Source organism: Brachionichthys hirsutus, chromosome 14 (genome assembly GCF_040956055.1).
Source record: "Brachionichthys hirsutus isolate HB-005 chromosome 14, CSIRO-AGI_Bhir_v1, whole genome shotgun sequence".
NCBI lineage: Eukaryota > Metazoa > Chordata > Actinopteri > Lophiiformes > Brachionichthyidae > Brachionichthys > Brachionichthys hirsutus.
Genome location: NC_090910.1, coordinates 11,251,213 through 11,268,957, shown reverse-complemented (window position 1 = coordinate 11,268,957; position 17,745 = coordinate 11,251,213). Strand labels below are relative to the sequence as shown.

At 47.5% G+C, this 17,745-nt stretch overlaps 2 protein-coding genes across 2 annotated transcripts; both read left to right on the top strand.

Annotated features, from left to right (window-relative positions):
• Positions 1–223: 223 nt before the first annotated feature.
• anxa13 (annexin A13) lies at positions 224–4,727 on the top strand. Its single transcript, XM_068747884.1, has 11 exons — positions 224–323; positions 1,013–1,088; positions 1,188–1,282; positions 1,375–1,545; positions 1,689–1,722; positions 2,027–2,106; positions 2,299–2,367; positions 2,458–2,559; positions 2,752–2,827; positions 3,109–3,221; positions 3,729–4,727. Exons 1-11 carry the CDS (start codon positions 309–311, stop codon positions 3,846–3,848), a joined length of 951 nt encoding a protein of 316 aa, XP_068603985.1. The 5' UTR covers positions 224–308; the 3' UTR covers positions 3,849–4,727.
• Positions 4,728–6,716: 1,989 nt separating this feature from the next.
• On the top strand, positions 6,717–8,847 carry zgc:174877 (uncharacterized protein LOC570025 homolog). Its single transcript, XM_068748179.1, has 4 exons — positions 6,717–6,924; positions 7,000–7,212; positions 7,298–7,507; positions 8,097–8,847. Exons 1-4 carry the CDS (start codon positions 6,717–6,719, stop codon positions 8,474–8,476), a joined length of 1,011 nt encoding a protein of 336 aa, XP_068604280.1. The 3' UTR covers positions 8,477–8,847.
• Positions 8,848–17,745: the final 8,898 nt, after the last annotated feature.

The following is a 17,745-nucleotide window of genomic DNA, read 5'->3' as shown; positions in this document are numbered from 1 at the left end:
TCACTGATTGGTGGAGAATGTCTGAATATAATGTGAACTATTAAATTAATACTACTAATATTATATAACTACCTAAGGGACATTCAAACCGACGGCTGGCCAATAACCGCGTAAAACCGCAACAAGTCCACGCAGGATAAACCGCAGGCTGGAGTGGACCGTGGACGCAAACGGTTAACTGTACCGGGGCGGTGACGTCACACACTGGCATCTGCCTCCGTGGGCCTCAGTTTGCTCAGGAGGAAGACTAAAAAACGACTCCGCTTCTCCTCGGGCCGGATCAGCTGTTCCCGGTAAACGCACCCGAAATGGGAAACTGCCAGGTCGGTACCGCCGAACGGGTCGAGACTCGTAAAGACGCGCCCAGAATTCAGTCCGATCGCCGGACATAACGGACGCGTCGTGACGCGCGGGGCCGTGGCACCGCCGCCGCGTCACCGTTCATCGTGACAGATCTCCGCTTGTTCGACGTTACCGGCGTCACGTGGACGGTGCTTCGTGTTTCTTTGAGGCAAACGTCGTGAACGAGCCCGGGCCCGTGCGACAGGGACCGGTGGCCGGGTTTACGCGCAGAGGAGGAGGGGGGGCCGCTAAACGGCGTGACCGTGGATGAATGAGCTGCGCCCCGCTCGTTACGCAAGAGCTGAGTGGGGGGGGGGGGGGGTCCAGTGTCCACATCTCACAGGCATTTATGTCAATTTAAATTCACAGCAGCGGCTAAAACTGCCCCCCCCCCCCCCGCTGGGGGGGTAAATATTTACTCAGTGCCGTGCGCCTTCCTTGCCGCTTTACTTTCAGGAATCTTGTCAATATTTTGGAGTGGAGACTTAAAAGTTTTGTTTTTTTTCGTCATTTATTTTTGGTGGATTTTTATTCTGGAACAGCAACGAGGAATTCTCTTCCGGATTTGTCCTCATTTGTTTTTATTTTCTCCCCCCCCCCCCCTGAAATGAATTAACTGGAACCCTGATCCATTTCGTATAATCAATACCATCTCCGTTCCCTCTCGTAGCCCACAGTCGTGCCCTTCGAGGATTTCGACGTCGTCGCTGACATCAAAGCCATCCGCAAAGCGTGCAAAGGGTTCGGTGAGTAGAACCTGCCGTTTCATCCGGTCCCACGCCAAACCGTTTCATCCGGTCCCACGCCAAACCGTTTCACCCCCCCCCCTCCCCCCCCCCCTCCAGGAACGGACGAGGAGGCCATCATCGACATCCTGGCGAACCGCAGCTCATCTCAGCGGCAGGAAATCAAACAGGCCTACTTCGACAAGTACGACGACGTGAGTGTCGCTCGCCGGGAATCCCCGGAACGCCGTCCTCCTCCTTCCTCCGTGCGACCGCCGCTAAACTCCTCCCCCCCCCCCCGGACCAGGAGCTGGTGGACGTGTTGAAGAGCGAGCTGGCGGGGAGCTTCGAGAAGGCCGTCCTGGCCATGCTGGACCCGCCCGTCGTCTACGCCGTGAAGGAGCTGAGGAAGGCGATGAAGGGGGCGGGCACCGACGAAGACGTCCTGGTGGAGCTCCTCTGCACCGCCAGCAACGACGTCAGTCACGGAGTCCGGCGACGGCGCGTCTGAACCGTTACGCTGACTTCCCGGTCGCTTCTTGGACCCTAAAACGGTCCGGCGGAGCGACCTGTGCGTTTTAGTTTTTAACGCTCGCCTCTTTTGTTTGATGTGTCTCGCAGGACATCGCCATGTTCAAGGAATGTTACTTCCAAGGTGAGCGAGGACGAGACGGAGCCTTCGAACAACGGGACAGTAACGCCTGAAAGCCTGATCGAGGTCCGGCCGCTCTGACCTTGTCTCCAAATCGTTCGACCTTCATCCTATCCAAGCTGATCGTTATTCCTGCTGCTTCCGCTCCGCTCCGCCCCCCCAAACCAAAAGGAACCTCCCACATTTATCGAGTTTCGGCGTTCTATAAAAATACAATCCAGTCACGAAATCTGAAAATGAATGAATAAACACACCGCTGTTTATTGTGTGATTAAACAAACACACTTTGGTTGTGTCTCCCTTCCAGTGCACGAACGCGACCTCGAGGCCGACATCGACGGCGATACGAGCGGCGACGTACGGAACCTGCTCACGGCTCTTCTGCAGGTCGGTGCTCTCGCTGTTTCTCCTCCCGTGTTTTGGCTCTGGGACTGAAATAGCGCTGAGACGCGCCGGACAGTTTCCAAACGGCCTCTCATTGGTGAGGCGGCGGCCAGATGGTGTTACGAAGGGCGTCACGCACACACACACACACACACACACACGCAGCTGAAGCCGTCTTCACTCGCCTGCTTTCAGGGCGGCAGGGACGAGGGCTACGAGGTGGACGAGGAGCTGGCGGAGCAGGACGCCACCAGCATGTTTGAGGTCCGCATGCGTGTAAACGCATACAAATGCATATTGATGATGATGCCGCCGCAGCATCCTTCATCCTGAGCGATTCTGATTGGCCCGCAGGCGGGCGAGGGTTGTTTCGGGACGGATGAGTCGGCGTTCAGCTTCATCCTGGCCTCCAGAAATTACCTGCAGCTCCAGGCCACCTTCAAGATCTACGAGCAGGTCGGGTTTCAGCTTCAGTGATCAGTTTTACATCTTTTAATCATCCTTGAGAATGTCCCTGGACGTTAAAGATTCCTGGCACCTTTTTAATTATACTTCCCTGCGACATAAATACTAACCACAGACCTGGGCAACGAATGGTAAACACCATTTAGATTCAGCTCACCGGTTTTTCTTTTTTTTTCTCTGAAGCTCTCTGGAACTGAAATCCTGGATGCCATCGAAAGCGAGACTTCTGGAACGCTGAAGAGGTGCTACGTCGCTCTTGGTTCGTATGAATCTGTGGAATCTGTGCCCCAGCCTTTTTAGTAAATAATACAACTGCAATTAATAACAGCAGGTGAGATAACACCTGACGGGTACGCGGTGTTGACATTCTTTCACATGAAAATTGAAAAGCATAAGGTTGGAATATAAACTTCAGATAGAGGGGTGTTTGGGAATGTTGCATCTCATTGCATGTAAACATGATATGCTTAAATTTGGTTGAATAATTGATCAATAAACATATTTCCTGTAATGTATTTAATGATTATTCCTTCTCCTCAGTGAGGGTCGCTAAGAACCCCCAGCTCTACTTTGCCAGACGTCTGAACGATGCGATGAAGGGAGCAGGAACCGATGAAGGCACCCTGATCCGCATCATCGTGTGTCGCTCTGAGGTAATTGCGCCCACAGATCAGCAGGTGGCGCCAAAGCTCCTGACTGTTTTTCTTCATTGTGTATTTTTGGATGAGGTAATGGGACTTTTTCCTCTGATGTATGACATCACAGCTATATTTTGCTAGTATTGAATTTTGAAGGCTAGTTTCTACGTAGCACACGTGCATTTCTTCATGTGTGTTCCCTTTCACTAGTTTTATATGTATTTTTAATTAGTGCAAAAACCACAGATATGAATAACATTAAAAAAAAATACTTTGGCTGAGATGAAACACTTAATGTAGGAAAAAAGAAGTTAAATGAAGGCAGAATTAGAAGATGAATTATGATGTAGGATTTAAATGTCCACTAAATCCTCAAATTTAAAGATGAAATAAATAATGTTCACAAATAAAAACATCACATCTGTGCAGAGAAATAAGGAATTTAATACAAATTAACACAAAATAAATTCAATTCACTTGAATTCACCAAGCACGTCTTTATCCTCTTCTTTATTTCCACAGTATGATTTGGAGACCATCAAAGACTTGTACCTGGAGAAGTACGACGTGTCGCTGAAGGATGCGCTGAAGGACGAGTGCAGCGGCGACTTTAAACGTCTGCTTTTGGCCGTCTGCCACTAAAAGCGCTGTTCTTTGTTTACTTTGTGGAGAACGGGCAGAAACAGCAGATTGTGTTTAATCTGCTTCTGGCTAACAAACTAACCCCACTCCGCTAATCCATGTGACATTATCTAAGTTGTCCAACCCTAAATGACTAAATGAGGAAAGTTACTTTAAACTGCAAGTTTCAAATACTCGTCGCGGTTTTTAAACACATTTACAACAGGATTTTAACTTTTCTAGTTTGGGTTTAGCTTTGAAAAATCTCTGCTACATCCTCAGTATGTCGTTCTGCTGCTGCACGATCTGAGGTAGCCATCGGTGGCATTGCTGTAGAAGTGTTACACTGGTTTGAAACGATGTCTTTCACATTTATCTGTCACTAATACACCTCCGTGCTGCAACAACTAATACAATTAAGACATATGGCTTGAAGAAATGTGAAGGTCTGCAATGAAGGAATGTATGATGTGTATCATGAAGGCTATGCAACCTCATATGAGCTCACACAGCTGATTCATAGAAGAGTATATATATAAAAAAACTATATACTATTAATTTACAGCTTGTTTTTATCCTACAAAAACTTGACACACCCGAATCACGCCTCACCTTATAGTATTTTTTCTTCTATTTTATAATTAACACCGTAGAGTTTATAATAAATAACATTATTTACTGTAAGTAGACCACAGTTTCATCTGGCCTGTCTGATGTCTCTTTATGTGTCTCAACAAGGCAGCTCAGATTTATTCAAATTACCACTACTGTAAAGGTTTTAGCAAACAGCTGAGTAGATCAGCCCATCGGACATCAGGTGGGACATCAGGTGGGACAGGTGTCTCCCTCTCTGTATCCAAAGAGTTTTAGTCTAACTGCAAATAAAGTTTCCTGACATCCTCCTGTCTGCTTTTATTTGAGCTTTTTCTGCCTTATTTTCTGCGACACCTGATCATTCCTGTTGCTGGCCTGCCTGGTCGTGTCGTTTTTTGTCCTCCGTCCTCCTCCCTTTATTATTATTATTATAGGTGCTGGTTTATTTAATAAGGATGTGGCATTTAAAGGCATCACGGCGGTTTCTCTAAAAAGTAATTTCGGACGCAATGCTAATTAAAGAAATAAGTCAAGCCGATATACAGACGCGTATCATAAAATATGAGCTGCATATAGATGTGTAGTAAATATTAAAACAAAGTAAATACTTTAATGACATAAAACGTCTGAAAACATTTGAGTTTGCTAGTTTCCGTTACTCCCTTGAACGCAGCACGACGCTATGTGTCCGCGCTGCTTGCCCCCGCCTCTTAGACGTGAACGCCGCTCGTTTCCGTCAATCATTTATTTATTTTTTATTGTTTTAAGACAACGGAGCTAATTTTATTATTTCAGCTCACAGCTCCAGGAAGAGGGAAACGTCCCGCGGCAGGTTCGGGCTCGTCTTGAAGGTTCGTTATTCCGTGTTTCACCGGCTTTGTCTCGTTTGGTGCTCGTAATTGCAGTCATTAGCATCCATCTTAGAAGGACCTAATTAACCCAGCGGAGGGAGACACATCTCGCCCTTTAGCTAACTATACAAACAATGTATGTTTATGAGACTTCTGTCACATCAAATGTGTCTTATTTTATAAATTTAAATACACATTTAGTACTGAGAGTGTTTGCGACACTATAAATAGGGTTAGCGAGAAACGCCCGCCGTCTATGTTATGCGTTATCGCGCTTTATTAATATTTTAAATCGCGCGATAACGCTGATGGCATGTGTCCCTCCAGGCTGCCGTAGATTCCGGATAAATCACCGCAGCACTCGCTCCGCTTGTGTTGAGGCGCTGCAGCCTGCACATGTTACACACCAGCACCGTCTCCATGGAAACATTAAGTAAATAAACCCTGCAAATAAACCAAGCGCACAGATTCGTGCTTTTAAATATGTCTGCTGTTTGAAATGTTGCGTCCGGGTGTGGTGTACCTGAACGCACCACCTGTGTACTCTGTCACAGGACTCCAGAGCGCAGCCTGAAGAAATGCATCTAATGCATGATTATAAGTCACTATTAGAATAATGAGCTAATGTCTGAGGGGATAATGTAGGTAAATGTATTGTGTAAATCTAACAATAAAATAATGCTCCCATTGTAATAAATGCAGCTTCATGTAAGTATTTTATTAATATGTGGATGTCTACATTTGTGTAGTTTAGTAACCTGCATATATATTGTAAATGTTTACACAATATAAAGCATAATCCATCAGATAGTTATTGATGACTGATTCTATCACAGCTTAGCGGATAAACGTAACCACACAATGCGCCCTGCATTATCTCATAACATAATGCTTAACATTTTATCCAGTGTGACTTTATGAGATTACTTCCTTGTTAATTTTTGCTCAGTCGCTGGACATGTAAATAAATCTGCAGACAAAGCTGTGACTGTAATTATTCTGGGAGGATGACATTTATATTTTACAGTTGAAAAGGAAAATTCAATGACCCCTAATAAAGCCACAGATCCCCCCCCCGCCCATTCTTAATTAATGCTTCTCTGCCTCATGATTCATGGCCCACGTATCGGGGTCCGTTAATGATTAGATCGATATCGTTTCGCTTTTTAGGTTTTCGGCACGAAGGTGATTTTATTTTTTTGTTGGCTTCGCTGCCGAAGTGACACGGATGCAACGCGGTTTATATGCTAATCATTAACTAAGTCACCGCTTCATATCAGATATTATTAGTGATGTCTGCGGTGAAGGTGCGCTTGATTTGTTTTCGCTCGCTGCTCCGGCGAGTCGGACGGCGAGGAAGGCGGGGAACGCGACCGAACGCGATGGAGCGTAATTAAAGCGAGTGAAACCCGATCCCCCCGGTTCTCCCACCAGCTCTGCGGGGATGTCGTCCGTGTGGCAGCAGGAGCCGTCGGGCTACTCCCCCTGCGTGGAGATCGACTCCAGCTCCGTCAGGTGCAAAGACAGACTCTCCTCTCCGGCCTGGCTGAAGCAGGAACACGATGAGCTCCGCATCATCAAATGGGAGAACCTTCAAACGGGAGGCTCAGCCGACGCTGTCCAGGACAACACGCCCAGCAGCGCCATGTCTGGTCAGAGCACGCTCTTTATCGTTTGCTTGGATCTCCTGGAGCGTCGCTGAGCACGGCTGTCTGGTCTTCTTCTAGCTGCTTCCTGTGCAGAAAGCCTTCCTCCCAGGGTGCTGCTGACCATCACCAAACTCCAGTGCATGCTGGAGAGCAAGCAGGAGCGCATCGCCGCCCTGGAGAGGCAGGTGGACGACCTGATGCAGGACCGCAAGTTCCTGAGGAGCCAGATTGAAAACCTCACCAGTAGCCGCTCCGTGCAAACGTTCGCCTCGCCCAGTCCGCTGGTGGAAGGTTCGTGTCTGGTGCTCGGACTCCTTCACGTCCTCACCCAGCGGATCGTCTCACTCCTAAATGTCTGTCCTCGTTTCCCCCGCAGTGTTAAAATCCAGCAAAGTTCCGCACTCAGACAACAAGTCTCGAAAAAGAGAACGAGCTTCCTGTAGCTCCTCCGGCGGCGGCGGCAACAGCGGCTCCGAGGAGTCGGACTCGTCGGAGGTGTCGGCCGCCTCCAGCGAACACAGGAGGAAGAAACACCACAAGGAGAAGAAGAGGTCGAGGAAAGGAAAGGACTACAGCAGGAAGAGAGGTGAGAAGCATCTCGGGTACCGGAGAATAGAGAGACCGCTAACAAGGCTAACGCTGTGCTGCTGGGCTGAGAACCCGTTTAGCCGTGGTGGAGTTCATGCATCGAGTCGTGGAAAGTAACGAAAAGTGTTTATTTAAACATGTATTTGTGTAAAAGACAGACGAATCTCCTGCTGTGGTCTGTTGATATTTTAAATGCTTCGAACCCGGTTTCTGACGGGCTGCTTTACTGGAGGGGCAGAAAAAATCCTAACGCCAGTTCACTCACCAACGCTGCTTACGTCGGTTTATTCAACCGATGCTACAAGTTCCCATTAAACAGATTCACAGATATCCAAGAACTAATCAATCGACAACAGGAAGTCTCTTTCTGTGGGTCGCCGATCGAGATCTGATCCACACTGTTATTGGATTAATGCACACACGTTCTACTCGACTTAGATAAGTCAAGCCTGCGATTACTCTGTAAATGATTTATCAGTGTCAAATAACGGGGCAAGATAACCTCCCGCTTAAAGATTAGCCAGACATGCAAGAAAAAAATCAAAGTGCTGAACGCGGTGCGCGTCATCATGTGACTTCTCCCCCAGCCACCGGCGTCCAGTACGTCATCCACCGCTACAAACAAGTCCTGTCGGCCTTCGTCAAGAAGAAAAGCATGAGCGAAGCCTTCCGCCATCTGGGAATCGACCGGAACACCATCGCCAACACGGCTTCCATCGCCGAGCTCCATCTGGCTGGCAAAGACATCGTCCCCTTGGTGGGAATGTTTCGCCCGGGAGAAGAGACTCTGGTCAACTACGCCCAAAGGTGCACCTTGGTCATCGACAGTGACACGGACCTGTCCAGGAAAATAGACCAGATGAAAGCCAATGGCGAGATGCTGCCCATCTCGGGCAAAAGAGCCAGGGGGTTTCACTCTCACCTGCAGCCACTCGGGGGCGCTGCAGACAGCATCTTAATAGGTTGAGGATTGTCTTTTTTGTTGCTGCATGGAAAAGAGAAATTCTATGCTTTCACTAAAATATGGGCTATGATTGTTTTGACCCCAGTTTGAGCGGCTTGATTGAAGTGATCAATGTAGCACATTTACATTTCTCATAAGAATTTATTTTCTTTTTTTTAAGGCAGAATTATTTTTTATGCCCACAAGAGGGCAGTGTTTACATATTAAATTCACAAACCTCCGAAATTCCAAAATGAATCCCGTTTGTTTTGCTTTTGTTTTTTCATGCTGTAACTGAACCTAAACTTTTCAACAACGTTTGTCGATGTTTCTGTACTTCTAAACGAATGAAAACATTTCATGGAGTTATGCCGCTTAAACCTTTTTGATGAAAGAATTAAAATCATTCGATCACAGGCGGGTAAAGAAATAAAACCTCAGCATCTCATCAGCACCAAATCTGTGAGTGTTTTCCTCCGTCTTCTGATCGGTACCGGTTCTGCAGACAGATGGAAAGCTTGTCCAGACATCCGTAGGCGCTCGTGAGTGTCGGTGCAAAGTGTCACCGTCGCCATCCCTGCAGTTTGCTTTTCACGTGACGTGACAAATGACTCGTGCAAATGACTCGTTACGGCGCTGCAGCCCGGCCTTTTATCTTTGCACGGGACTCTGTCATTGTCGCTCTCGTCCACGCGCCGGCTATCTGCTCATCTTTCACACCCCCATCCCAGTCTGACCCCCCCCCCCCCCAAACCTCCACCGCCTCCTTTATGCACCCATTCAGTCATTTTGCATTAGCTATCACTTTCCCCCGTCCCTCCTTTCCAGTGTTTCACCCAAATTGAGAAGCGGGTGACGTTTTTGAAGGTGTAGAAATATTTGGCGACAGCAGAGGTGACCTGGACTGACGTGGACGCCACAGCCAGAGGGGACAGGTGCATGCTGGTCCTCTCAGCAGTGGGTGCATCTCATCTGTTCCCTCCTCCCGAGGCGTGCACACGAGACGTGCGAGGGTTGCTCCTCTGCAGACCCTGAGATGAAAGGACCGTGAATGTTCCTGATATGTGCGACTGTCTCATTTCTGCACCCCGCCCCATTTTGGTCAGCACATCTCTAAATAGCTGCAGAATGCAGCCTCCACCTGCTAGTCCTCCAGAGTGGCAGCTGTGAATTCGGTGTTAATGACTCGGGGTGACTGTGGATGGAGATAGGATGTGGGCCTAATCGAGCCTGAAGCATTCGCCCCCTCCTCCCCCAGTCTTTTGACTCACCACTGTGGGACGAGGGTGTGGGGCCAGCTGGGACTCCATTCTGTCTTTCTCGGCTGCAGGTGCCGGATACAAAACCAGCGCCTTCCTCCCTGACCTTGGCGACGTCCGGGCCACCTCGCAGCCTTTTAACCGAGGACATTTTAGCGTTGTAGTTGGATCCGTCTGCATATTTTCCATTCATAACGACCGTTATGTTTATGACTTGCTGTTCAAGGAGGGATGGAATCATTTATTATGTTGGGAGGTCTGTCCTCTGTCATCACACGTTGTGCTAAGCTAAGCTATAGCTAACCAGCTGCATGCTCCAACTTCATATTTAACCACAGGAGTAGCGTTAATCCTTTCAGTGATGCTGAACCATTTCTTTAAGGTATAAAATATATTTTTGACTAAACTATTTGCATAATTTCCCGTCTGAAGAACGGGATTCCTTCAGCCTGACAGCTCAACCCTCCTGGATCTGCGGCTAGTCGGAACGTTCTGCTCTGATCCGTACGTCTGCGGGGAGTGTCTGGTGCTTTTAGCGTTACTCCTAGTGACAGGATCAAGCTTAAAATCTGATGCCCCACCAGCGAATACATCTCTATTCCTGCAGGACTAGACGGCACTCATCAGAGTGGCTCATAGTTCATTCTAAACATGGACGCCCTCATTTAGCCGCCGCCGGTCGGCGGCAGGGCTGCGGCGTCGCTAGAGGACGGTGTTGCATCCGGTCTCTTTCTTGTCATGTCCTTTTGTTTGTGGCGTGGCAGACACACCGCCATGCGCAGTTCTCCCCGCTGCAGCTGATTAGATTTGTTCTGATGCCTCGATAGTAAAACGCTTCCACCGCCATGTAGCTTGAGTCTCATTATAGCCTTTAAATATTCACAAAAAGCCGGAGACGTGGACCGAAAGGCACCGTGAGACATTCTCGGACAAAAGCGGCATGTTTGCTGTGCCTGCTGTTCTTTTAAATAAATCAAGCCCCTGTTATAACAGTCATTAATAAGACGTCTCCCATCAATAATAAAATAGAGGGGGAAAAAGCTAAGATGCTAATCTGGAACCGCAGAACTGCACGACAACGGCGTCCTTTCTGCCAGCGCTGCTCAATCAACAAGTCTTGGGCTTCTGCTGGCGTGTTTTCCATCTGGCTGCCGCTGATAAGAACTTATTGGGGGGGGTTGGACGGATAATAGTCTCACAAGCATGACAGCGGGAGGGGGCTGGTGGAGGCATAATGTATTCTGAGGGGAAAACGGGACCCCATAAAAAGCCAAACCTCACCCCCCCCCCCCCCTTCCCTTACAGCGGCCTCTCCGAAACAACCAGCGGGGGGGTCGGCGAGGACGTCACGCCGCTGCCATCATGATTTGTCCAGCGCGATTGCATTCCTGGAGAATCAAAATGGCTGCAGCACATGAGCTATAAGGCTGAGCTTCTACGTTTAGCATCTCTGCTAGCAGCATGTTGTTTCTGTGCATCATGGAGGTATGACCTCTATTTTCAGGGTCAGAGGCACCGACTTTGTTTTTACCCCCCAGGTGTCCTCTGACTGACAGAGCTGCCTCATAGGAGACAAATACCCCCGCCCACCCCCCACCCCCCTGGAAAAAAAAAGATAAATGGTTTTGTGCTGTAGGCTTGAAAAGGTTTGCAAAATCTAAGCAGCTGTACATTATATATTTATCCTTTTCTGACACGAGACAAAAGGTCCAGCAAAAAAAAAAAAAGCTCGGCGTTTGTCTATTTTTATTTTACCCCCCTTCCCCAGAAACTATCAATCGGGATTCATGTGACACCGTGGTCCTCGAACGCATCGTTTGGAGCAGACGATGGAATGTGACGTAAAAGAATACGCAAGACAGCTTGAAGGGGCCCCACCCTCAAATCCTGCCGCGTCCAGTGACGCAGGACGAAGACGTCCTGACAATAAATAAGTTGAAGGAGGCTGGATGCAGGCAGCATCACGATTCGCCTCGGAATGTTTGCCGATGAGCAGGAACGAGCGTCCAAGCGGCCGAGTGAATAAGAGGAAGCGTTGTTTTAGGAGACGGTCCGGCTGCGTTTCAGCATGAGAGGCTTTTTCTCAGCTGGGATGACTCTGTAATCCTCTGCAGGATCAATAATGAGACAAAAGTGAAAGCAAAGAAGGGTAATTGGAGGAGTGGAATTATTCTGGCCATTAACTGCAGATCAGAGTTGTCAAATTATAGAGTGACAGGTATATGGAGCGTGTCGTCCGGTTGTATCTGCTTTTCTTTTTGGGGAGCGGATGCTTTGTCGGACCGGGTTTTGTCCTCACTTTGACCTCTATTCCAATAACAGTTGAGAATTACACTGAATGAATCCACCCAATGTGTTCACAACTCCCTTTCACGGTTCTCTGTACATTTATGCAGCAGTAGAGTCGAGCCTGTTTTCATTTACGTTTCAGGATTGCTGCTGCGTCACCCATTTAGCAAACAGCGGAAGAAAAGCGGAAAAGTTGGCATGAAAGGAGAAACAGAGAATCTAAATGTGACGAGTTAATTCACAGAAAAAGAGGTCAAAACAGACAAAATTCCACTTGGAAGACATTTGGAATTCCGATTTATCTATATGGAACATTTCATTACCTGATGACAAATCATGACAAACTGCTGTTAGTGATAAGCTATGGTGAGTGTTAATCCGTGCTTTGATGCTTTGTCCTCAATGAGTCAGGAAACTCCTGCTGTGGGGGGGGGGGGGGGGGGGGAATGCAACATGTCCTCCTTTAAACCGGGGAGAGTCGTGCTGGGCAGCATCAGGAAGTTATGCAACTCGTCTCCACTGGGAGGGAGGGAGGACAAACCGCTTTCATCATGAGTCACTGATGGAGTCATCGTCGAGTCACGGATCCAACCGAATTGTGTGAGCGGTTTCTGGCTGCGTTTAATTCATTTAGTTGTTCGCTGAGTGACGTGTTCAGGAGGATGGAAGCTAAATATCCTGATCATGGTTCCCAGAGGATGAACCCGATACGTTTCACACAAACGTCAACGTCTCGGACGGTTTGCCTTGAAAGTTTTAGGACTAAATTCAATTCAAATTCAAAACAAATGGCATTCCCCCTCAGCCTAAGTGTTAATGCTTCCATGCTAATGCTTCCATGCTAACGCAAAGCAAAGAGGGTGGAAGCAGCAAACACATTAGCTTCAAAGCATCGGCTTGTTTTTGCTGTTTCAGCATGCGGGCATTAGAATTTTTGCGGAAGGTATCGCTGAGCCTCTTCCAAGGCTGATGCTGATATTTACATTTTGATTCTATGACATTTACAAAAGTCAAAACGGTCATACAACCTAAATGATCTTACAGCGAGTTGCAACAACATCGAGATGAAATTAGTGTCTCCAGAGATGCTAAAAAAGGAACAGACGTCTCAAACAGAGCAAAAAAAAAAAAGAGTCTTTGATATTAGGCTGCTCACATAAACCTGCAATAACGTTCATTGACATCGCATGAAAGGAAAGCCGATACTCATTAGCTAACTCCAGCGTGTTACATTGAATAAACGCCTGTAGCCCTTTCTTTTTCTTTCACCTTGAGCTTCTTTTCCTCACGCAGCTTAAATAATCACCAAACAAGTTGAAATGCTTGCGACGCTTTGTCCCCTTTTCCAATAATGAGACTGAAAAGGGAAATGAATGAGAGCAAAACTCATAAAAATGTTGTAATGAGCAAAGAGAGAACAAAAAACAAAGCACTGAAAACCGCCCCGCGCACGCGCGCGTTTGCACCAATGACATCCTAATGATCTTCCTATCAACTGCTCAATCCCAATACTCATTTAAGTAGCTCATGATACTCTATATACCACAGCTGGGGGAGTCACGGCCCGGCGGTTCGCCACAATGGCAGCCAGTCATTGACGGCAGGCCTCCCAGGCATTCTCGCCACGCGTCTCCAGCCACAATAGCCTCATCAGCCGCCTTATTCAATCAGCCTTCACGGACGAGTCGGGCGCCGCGGCCCCAGCCAGCCGTCCGCTGATCTGCATCACGGGGGGGGGGGGGGGGGGGGATAAACAATCAGAGCCGCCGTCCTCGAACCTCCTTGAAGTGATCCCTGATTTCGTTGGCATGCCCGTTATTCCACTCGACGCTCTGGAGTTTGACCATGTGCTTAACGAAGGGAGCGGAAAGGACAATGGCACGGTTTGTCTTATTGGGAAATAAGCCGCCAAGAAGAGGCGTGGGAGTCAAGTCAGCTCTCAGACGGCGTAGATCTGAGGTGTAGGCGATATTTACATGCATGTCTGCAAACCTGGGGGGGGGGGGGGGGGGGGGTTCACGCTGGATTAACCTTGTAATGGCGGTTTAGAGCAGAGCGGGGTCCGGTCGGCGGGAGAATCGTTTCTCGCGAGTGCGGACACACAGAGAGGGAGTGAAGCTGTTAATCAAGGTTCTTATCGATCAATCAGTCGATCCTCACGAGCAGCTGCTTGTCCTTCAGACTAGTGTTACCGCTGCAGAGAAACTGCAGTCCGAGCTCACGCAAATATTTATCGGCCTTAGGTTTTACAAGTCCCTCAGTAATCTGATTTTTTTTTTAAGCACACTGTCGAATGAGCATTAACTGGGAAGACAGAAATAAACACGAGACAACCAGAGTGTCTGTTTATTAATCAAGCAGCAATCTTTCATAAAATGAGATTTCTCAGTCAGAGACAACGATCCTTCACGCCGTTGAGACTAGCGGCTAATTAGTGGGTGGGAAGCGAGCAATGCGGCGGAGCCGTATGCAGGTTACCTGTCAGGAAATTAAGCGTATTAACAGCTTATAGAACACGTCACACGTTTGACCCGAGTGTCGCACACGGGTTCTTATTCATGATTTGTAGAGCAGCTAAATGCAGGAGGTTGCTGCACAACATTGACATTAAGCCTGCTACAGAATTTGTTTTTCGTGATGGGATAATGTTTCCAGCTGTTATTGATGCATGACATTTTAATTACGATAAATAATATTCCAATAACACTGATTAATCACCTTCTGACACATATTGCACCAAGCAAATCAATGTATCTTTCTCTGTAGCATGAGTAATTGGGGAAAAATGCTATGAAGTTATGCTAGTAGAAATTAGTGCTTACATCAATATATTAGCATGCTAAAAAATATTATACATATCCATACACAAGAGTTGTAATAATTTAATAAAACCAAAACACAGATTTTAACCTCATGGTGGGGCTAGCTGGAAAGTCATTTTGTTTTAATCATCTTCTGGGAACCATGAATATCTATAATAATAATTATTTAGGCATTTCACTATGGCAAAAAGAATTAGAATCACGAATGTCAATTATCACCAAGAACCAAAGACGACTGACTGATGCATAGCATTTAATTAGAAAATAAATCTGATATAACCTCCAAAATCTCATCAATAAATCAGATCACTTAATAAAACTGTTCTTTTGAAAGTGTAGAAATAATAATCCACAATATCTGCTCAGGAAGTAAGGTGTCTAAAACAACCAATGGCTATAATATTGATTATAACAGATATCTTCCACTATTATTCTCTAATTGGTCAAATAGTGAGTCAGGAAGGCGTGTCCAATACGAGCACCAATGGGCAGCCGCCCTCCTTAATCATATGGCTATTATGGCCGTCAGCGTGTCTCCATCCTCGCTTCTGGCCCGGCTTCCAGGATCCATTTGTAAAGCAGCGGAGCAGGAAATGAGGTTGGCGAGCCTGGCGGATGTGCTTGAGGGAGCGGCGTTTAAATCGGGACGTTGATCATGTAGGCTCCTCCCAGACAGAGGGGACGGAGGGATGGCCAAAACTGAGTGTACAGTGTATCTGTAATAGACAAAGACATCACCGGCCTCCAAAAAAAAAAAAAAAAACCAGGAGTCCCGGAGCCGACAGATTGATGAGGTTTTACTTCAGGGTTGAAGTTCCGGACCTGAAGTCTTTGAGTTATTCATCTGTAGCTGGAGAGATCACAACCGGGAAAAAGGAGCTCGTACAGCCAATTTGTATCCACACTTCCTTGTGTTGTGTGACATATGAATAATTTACAATTAAATTCCAATAATCTGCAGAGAATATAATATGTGGACAAATACAAATTTACGCCGGCACAACAAATAACTCGGTAAATCACATCCACAGGTGTATCCACACCTGCTCTACCTGCAGCCGGTTTAAACCCCCGCTAGCTACGAGCTAAACCAACAGCTTGGGAGTTAATTTTCCTTAAATCAATGGCTCTGAACTGTGCGACTCTGACATAAACTCTGCCTGGCTCAGGCCCGCGGCGCCCGTGCCTCCGCCAGCGCCGGTGTAACGGGACACCGCTGAACGACGCCGGGAGCCCTCCGGTCCAGTCATGGCTTGTTACACCTGACTCGCTCCTCGCCCATTGTTAGCTCGCCGTCTCCAGTCTGATTTCTGACACAGCTTTCAGCTTGCCGGCTTCTGGACGGCCTCACGCTAAAACCGATGACTTCAACTAATCGGTACAAGCCTGATAACTTTAGCATCCTGTGCTGTTTTGCATGCCTTTTTTTGGAGCACACGGTAGCAGCCACCTGAGCTGATAATGCCATCATCCATATAATCAATCAGAGTAAGTATGGCGATGACCTTTGGCTTTTTATCTCTAAACGTGCTATAAATGCTCAAACAGATTTGATTGGCTGCCCTGCAATACTTCCTTGTTTTTTTCATAGAGGTAGAAAACATGGCTGCTTCATTTGTGTTTCTTATTTGCAAGTTTTGGGAGTGGTTTAGCAGCCGTGTGTGTGTGTGTGTGTGTGTTTACCTGTGCTTTACACTGTGTGTGTCTGTCTGCACAGCTAACTCTATGCGTTACCATTTCCTTTCACTTCCTTCCCTCTCACCATCGGACATCAAAGGTAAATATGAATGTTGACATCATTTACAGGATCGCTTTGCTGTTTTAAAAAGGAGTGAATGTCCATTGTAACTATTATTTTACTCTGCAAACACCACGACAACCATCACCTTGATACAGATGCAGCTATTTCCAGTTTTTTATCTGTCCAATCGCTGAACGCATGCTCTGCTGGACATTTCCATTACTCGTGCACGAGTACGCCGACTGTGGTTAATGCCACATCCCAACGCCACTAACTTAAAGTGACGGCTAGCCAGCGCTCCGGGGCGCGCAAGGTTAGATAACAAACACGCACACACACACACACACACACACACTCTCAGGGGTTACTCCCTTAGCAGCCCGTGCTCCTCCTGGAGGTGTCCAGTGTGAGTCCTTTGGTTTCGCTGTCCTGTCTCATGTGTCACAGCGTGTTGAGGCGGAGATGTATTATTGAGGACGTCTGCACCGTATATTAGATTAACACAAGTCCTGTTACCTTCATGTGGGCGCAAACCTCGGGGTCTAATTACCCCACACTAGCAATAACCGATATCCCTGCACCGCCGCGTGTGTGTGTGTGTGTGTGTGTGGCGGTGTTATCTCGTTGTGCGATGATTTATTTGCAGTAAAACTGATTGTAATCATCATGATCACAGCTACTTTAGATAAGTAACGGGCAGCGTGTCTGAGGCAGCATCCTTGGATGTAGTCTTGGGATGTAAATGAATGAATGGGACGGCGAGCGGCCCTCTGGAGCGCCGTGCGCTCGGGGCCTTTAACCGGCTTTCCTTTGCGTATCAATGGGGATCTATATGGGGAGAGGCTCATGCTGCGACGGTGGCTAATTCCTGCTAATCCCACTGTATCTCCTACCGCTGTTTCCAATGGCAGCGCCGGGAGCAGGGCGGTGAGATTATCCGGCGCTGGCTCCTCCTCCGTGGTTTACACTCACCGTCGGGTCGGGGCCGGCCTGCCACCGCTCCCATCCTGACCTTTTGCGCAGAAATGGAGTAATTGCTTTTTTTGAAAATGTCCGGCGTCGTGTTGAGAGAAAGATGTAAATCTGTTGAATGCGTTCTGCTTTTATTCTGGATTTCACGGTATCCTGCGACATCAGAACCGGACCTCCTTGTCCTGATGGGTCTATGATAGGTGTGTTTGG

Coding starts and splice junctions, on each gene's coding strand:
- zgc:174877 (XM_068748179.1), top strand. CDS start 6,717: ATGTCGTCCGTGTGGCAGCAGGAGCCGTCGGGCTACTCCCCCTGCGTG. Junction 7,213..7,297: donor GCCCAGTCCGCTGGTGGAAG/GTTCGTGTCTGG, acceptor TTTCCCCCGCAG/TGTTAAAATCCAGCAAAGTT. Junction 7,508..8,096: donor GGACTACAGCAGGAAGAGAG/GTGAGAAGCATC, acceptor CTTCTCCCCCAG/CCACCGGCGTCCAGTACGTC.
- anxa13 (XM_068747884.1), top strand. Junction 1,283..1,374: donor ACTTCGACAAGTACGACGAC/GTGAGTGTCGCT, acceptor CCCCCGGACCAG/GAGCTGGTGGACGTGTTGAA. Junction 2,828..3,108: donor GAGGTGCTACGTCGCTCTTG/GTTCGTATGAAT, acceptor CCTTCTCCTCAG/TGAGGGTCGCTAAGAACCCC.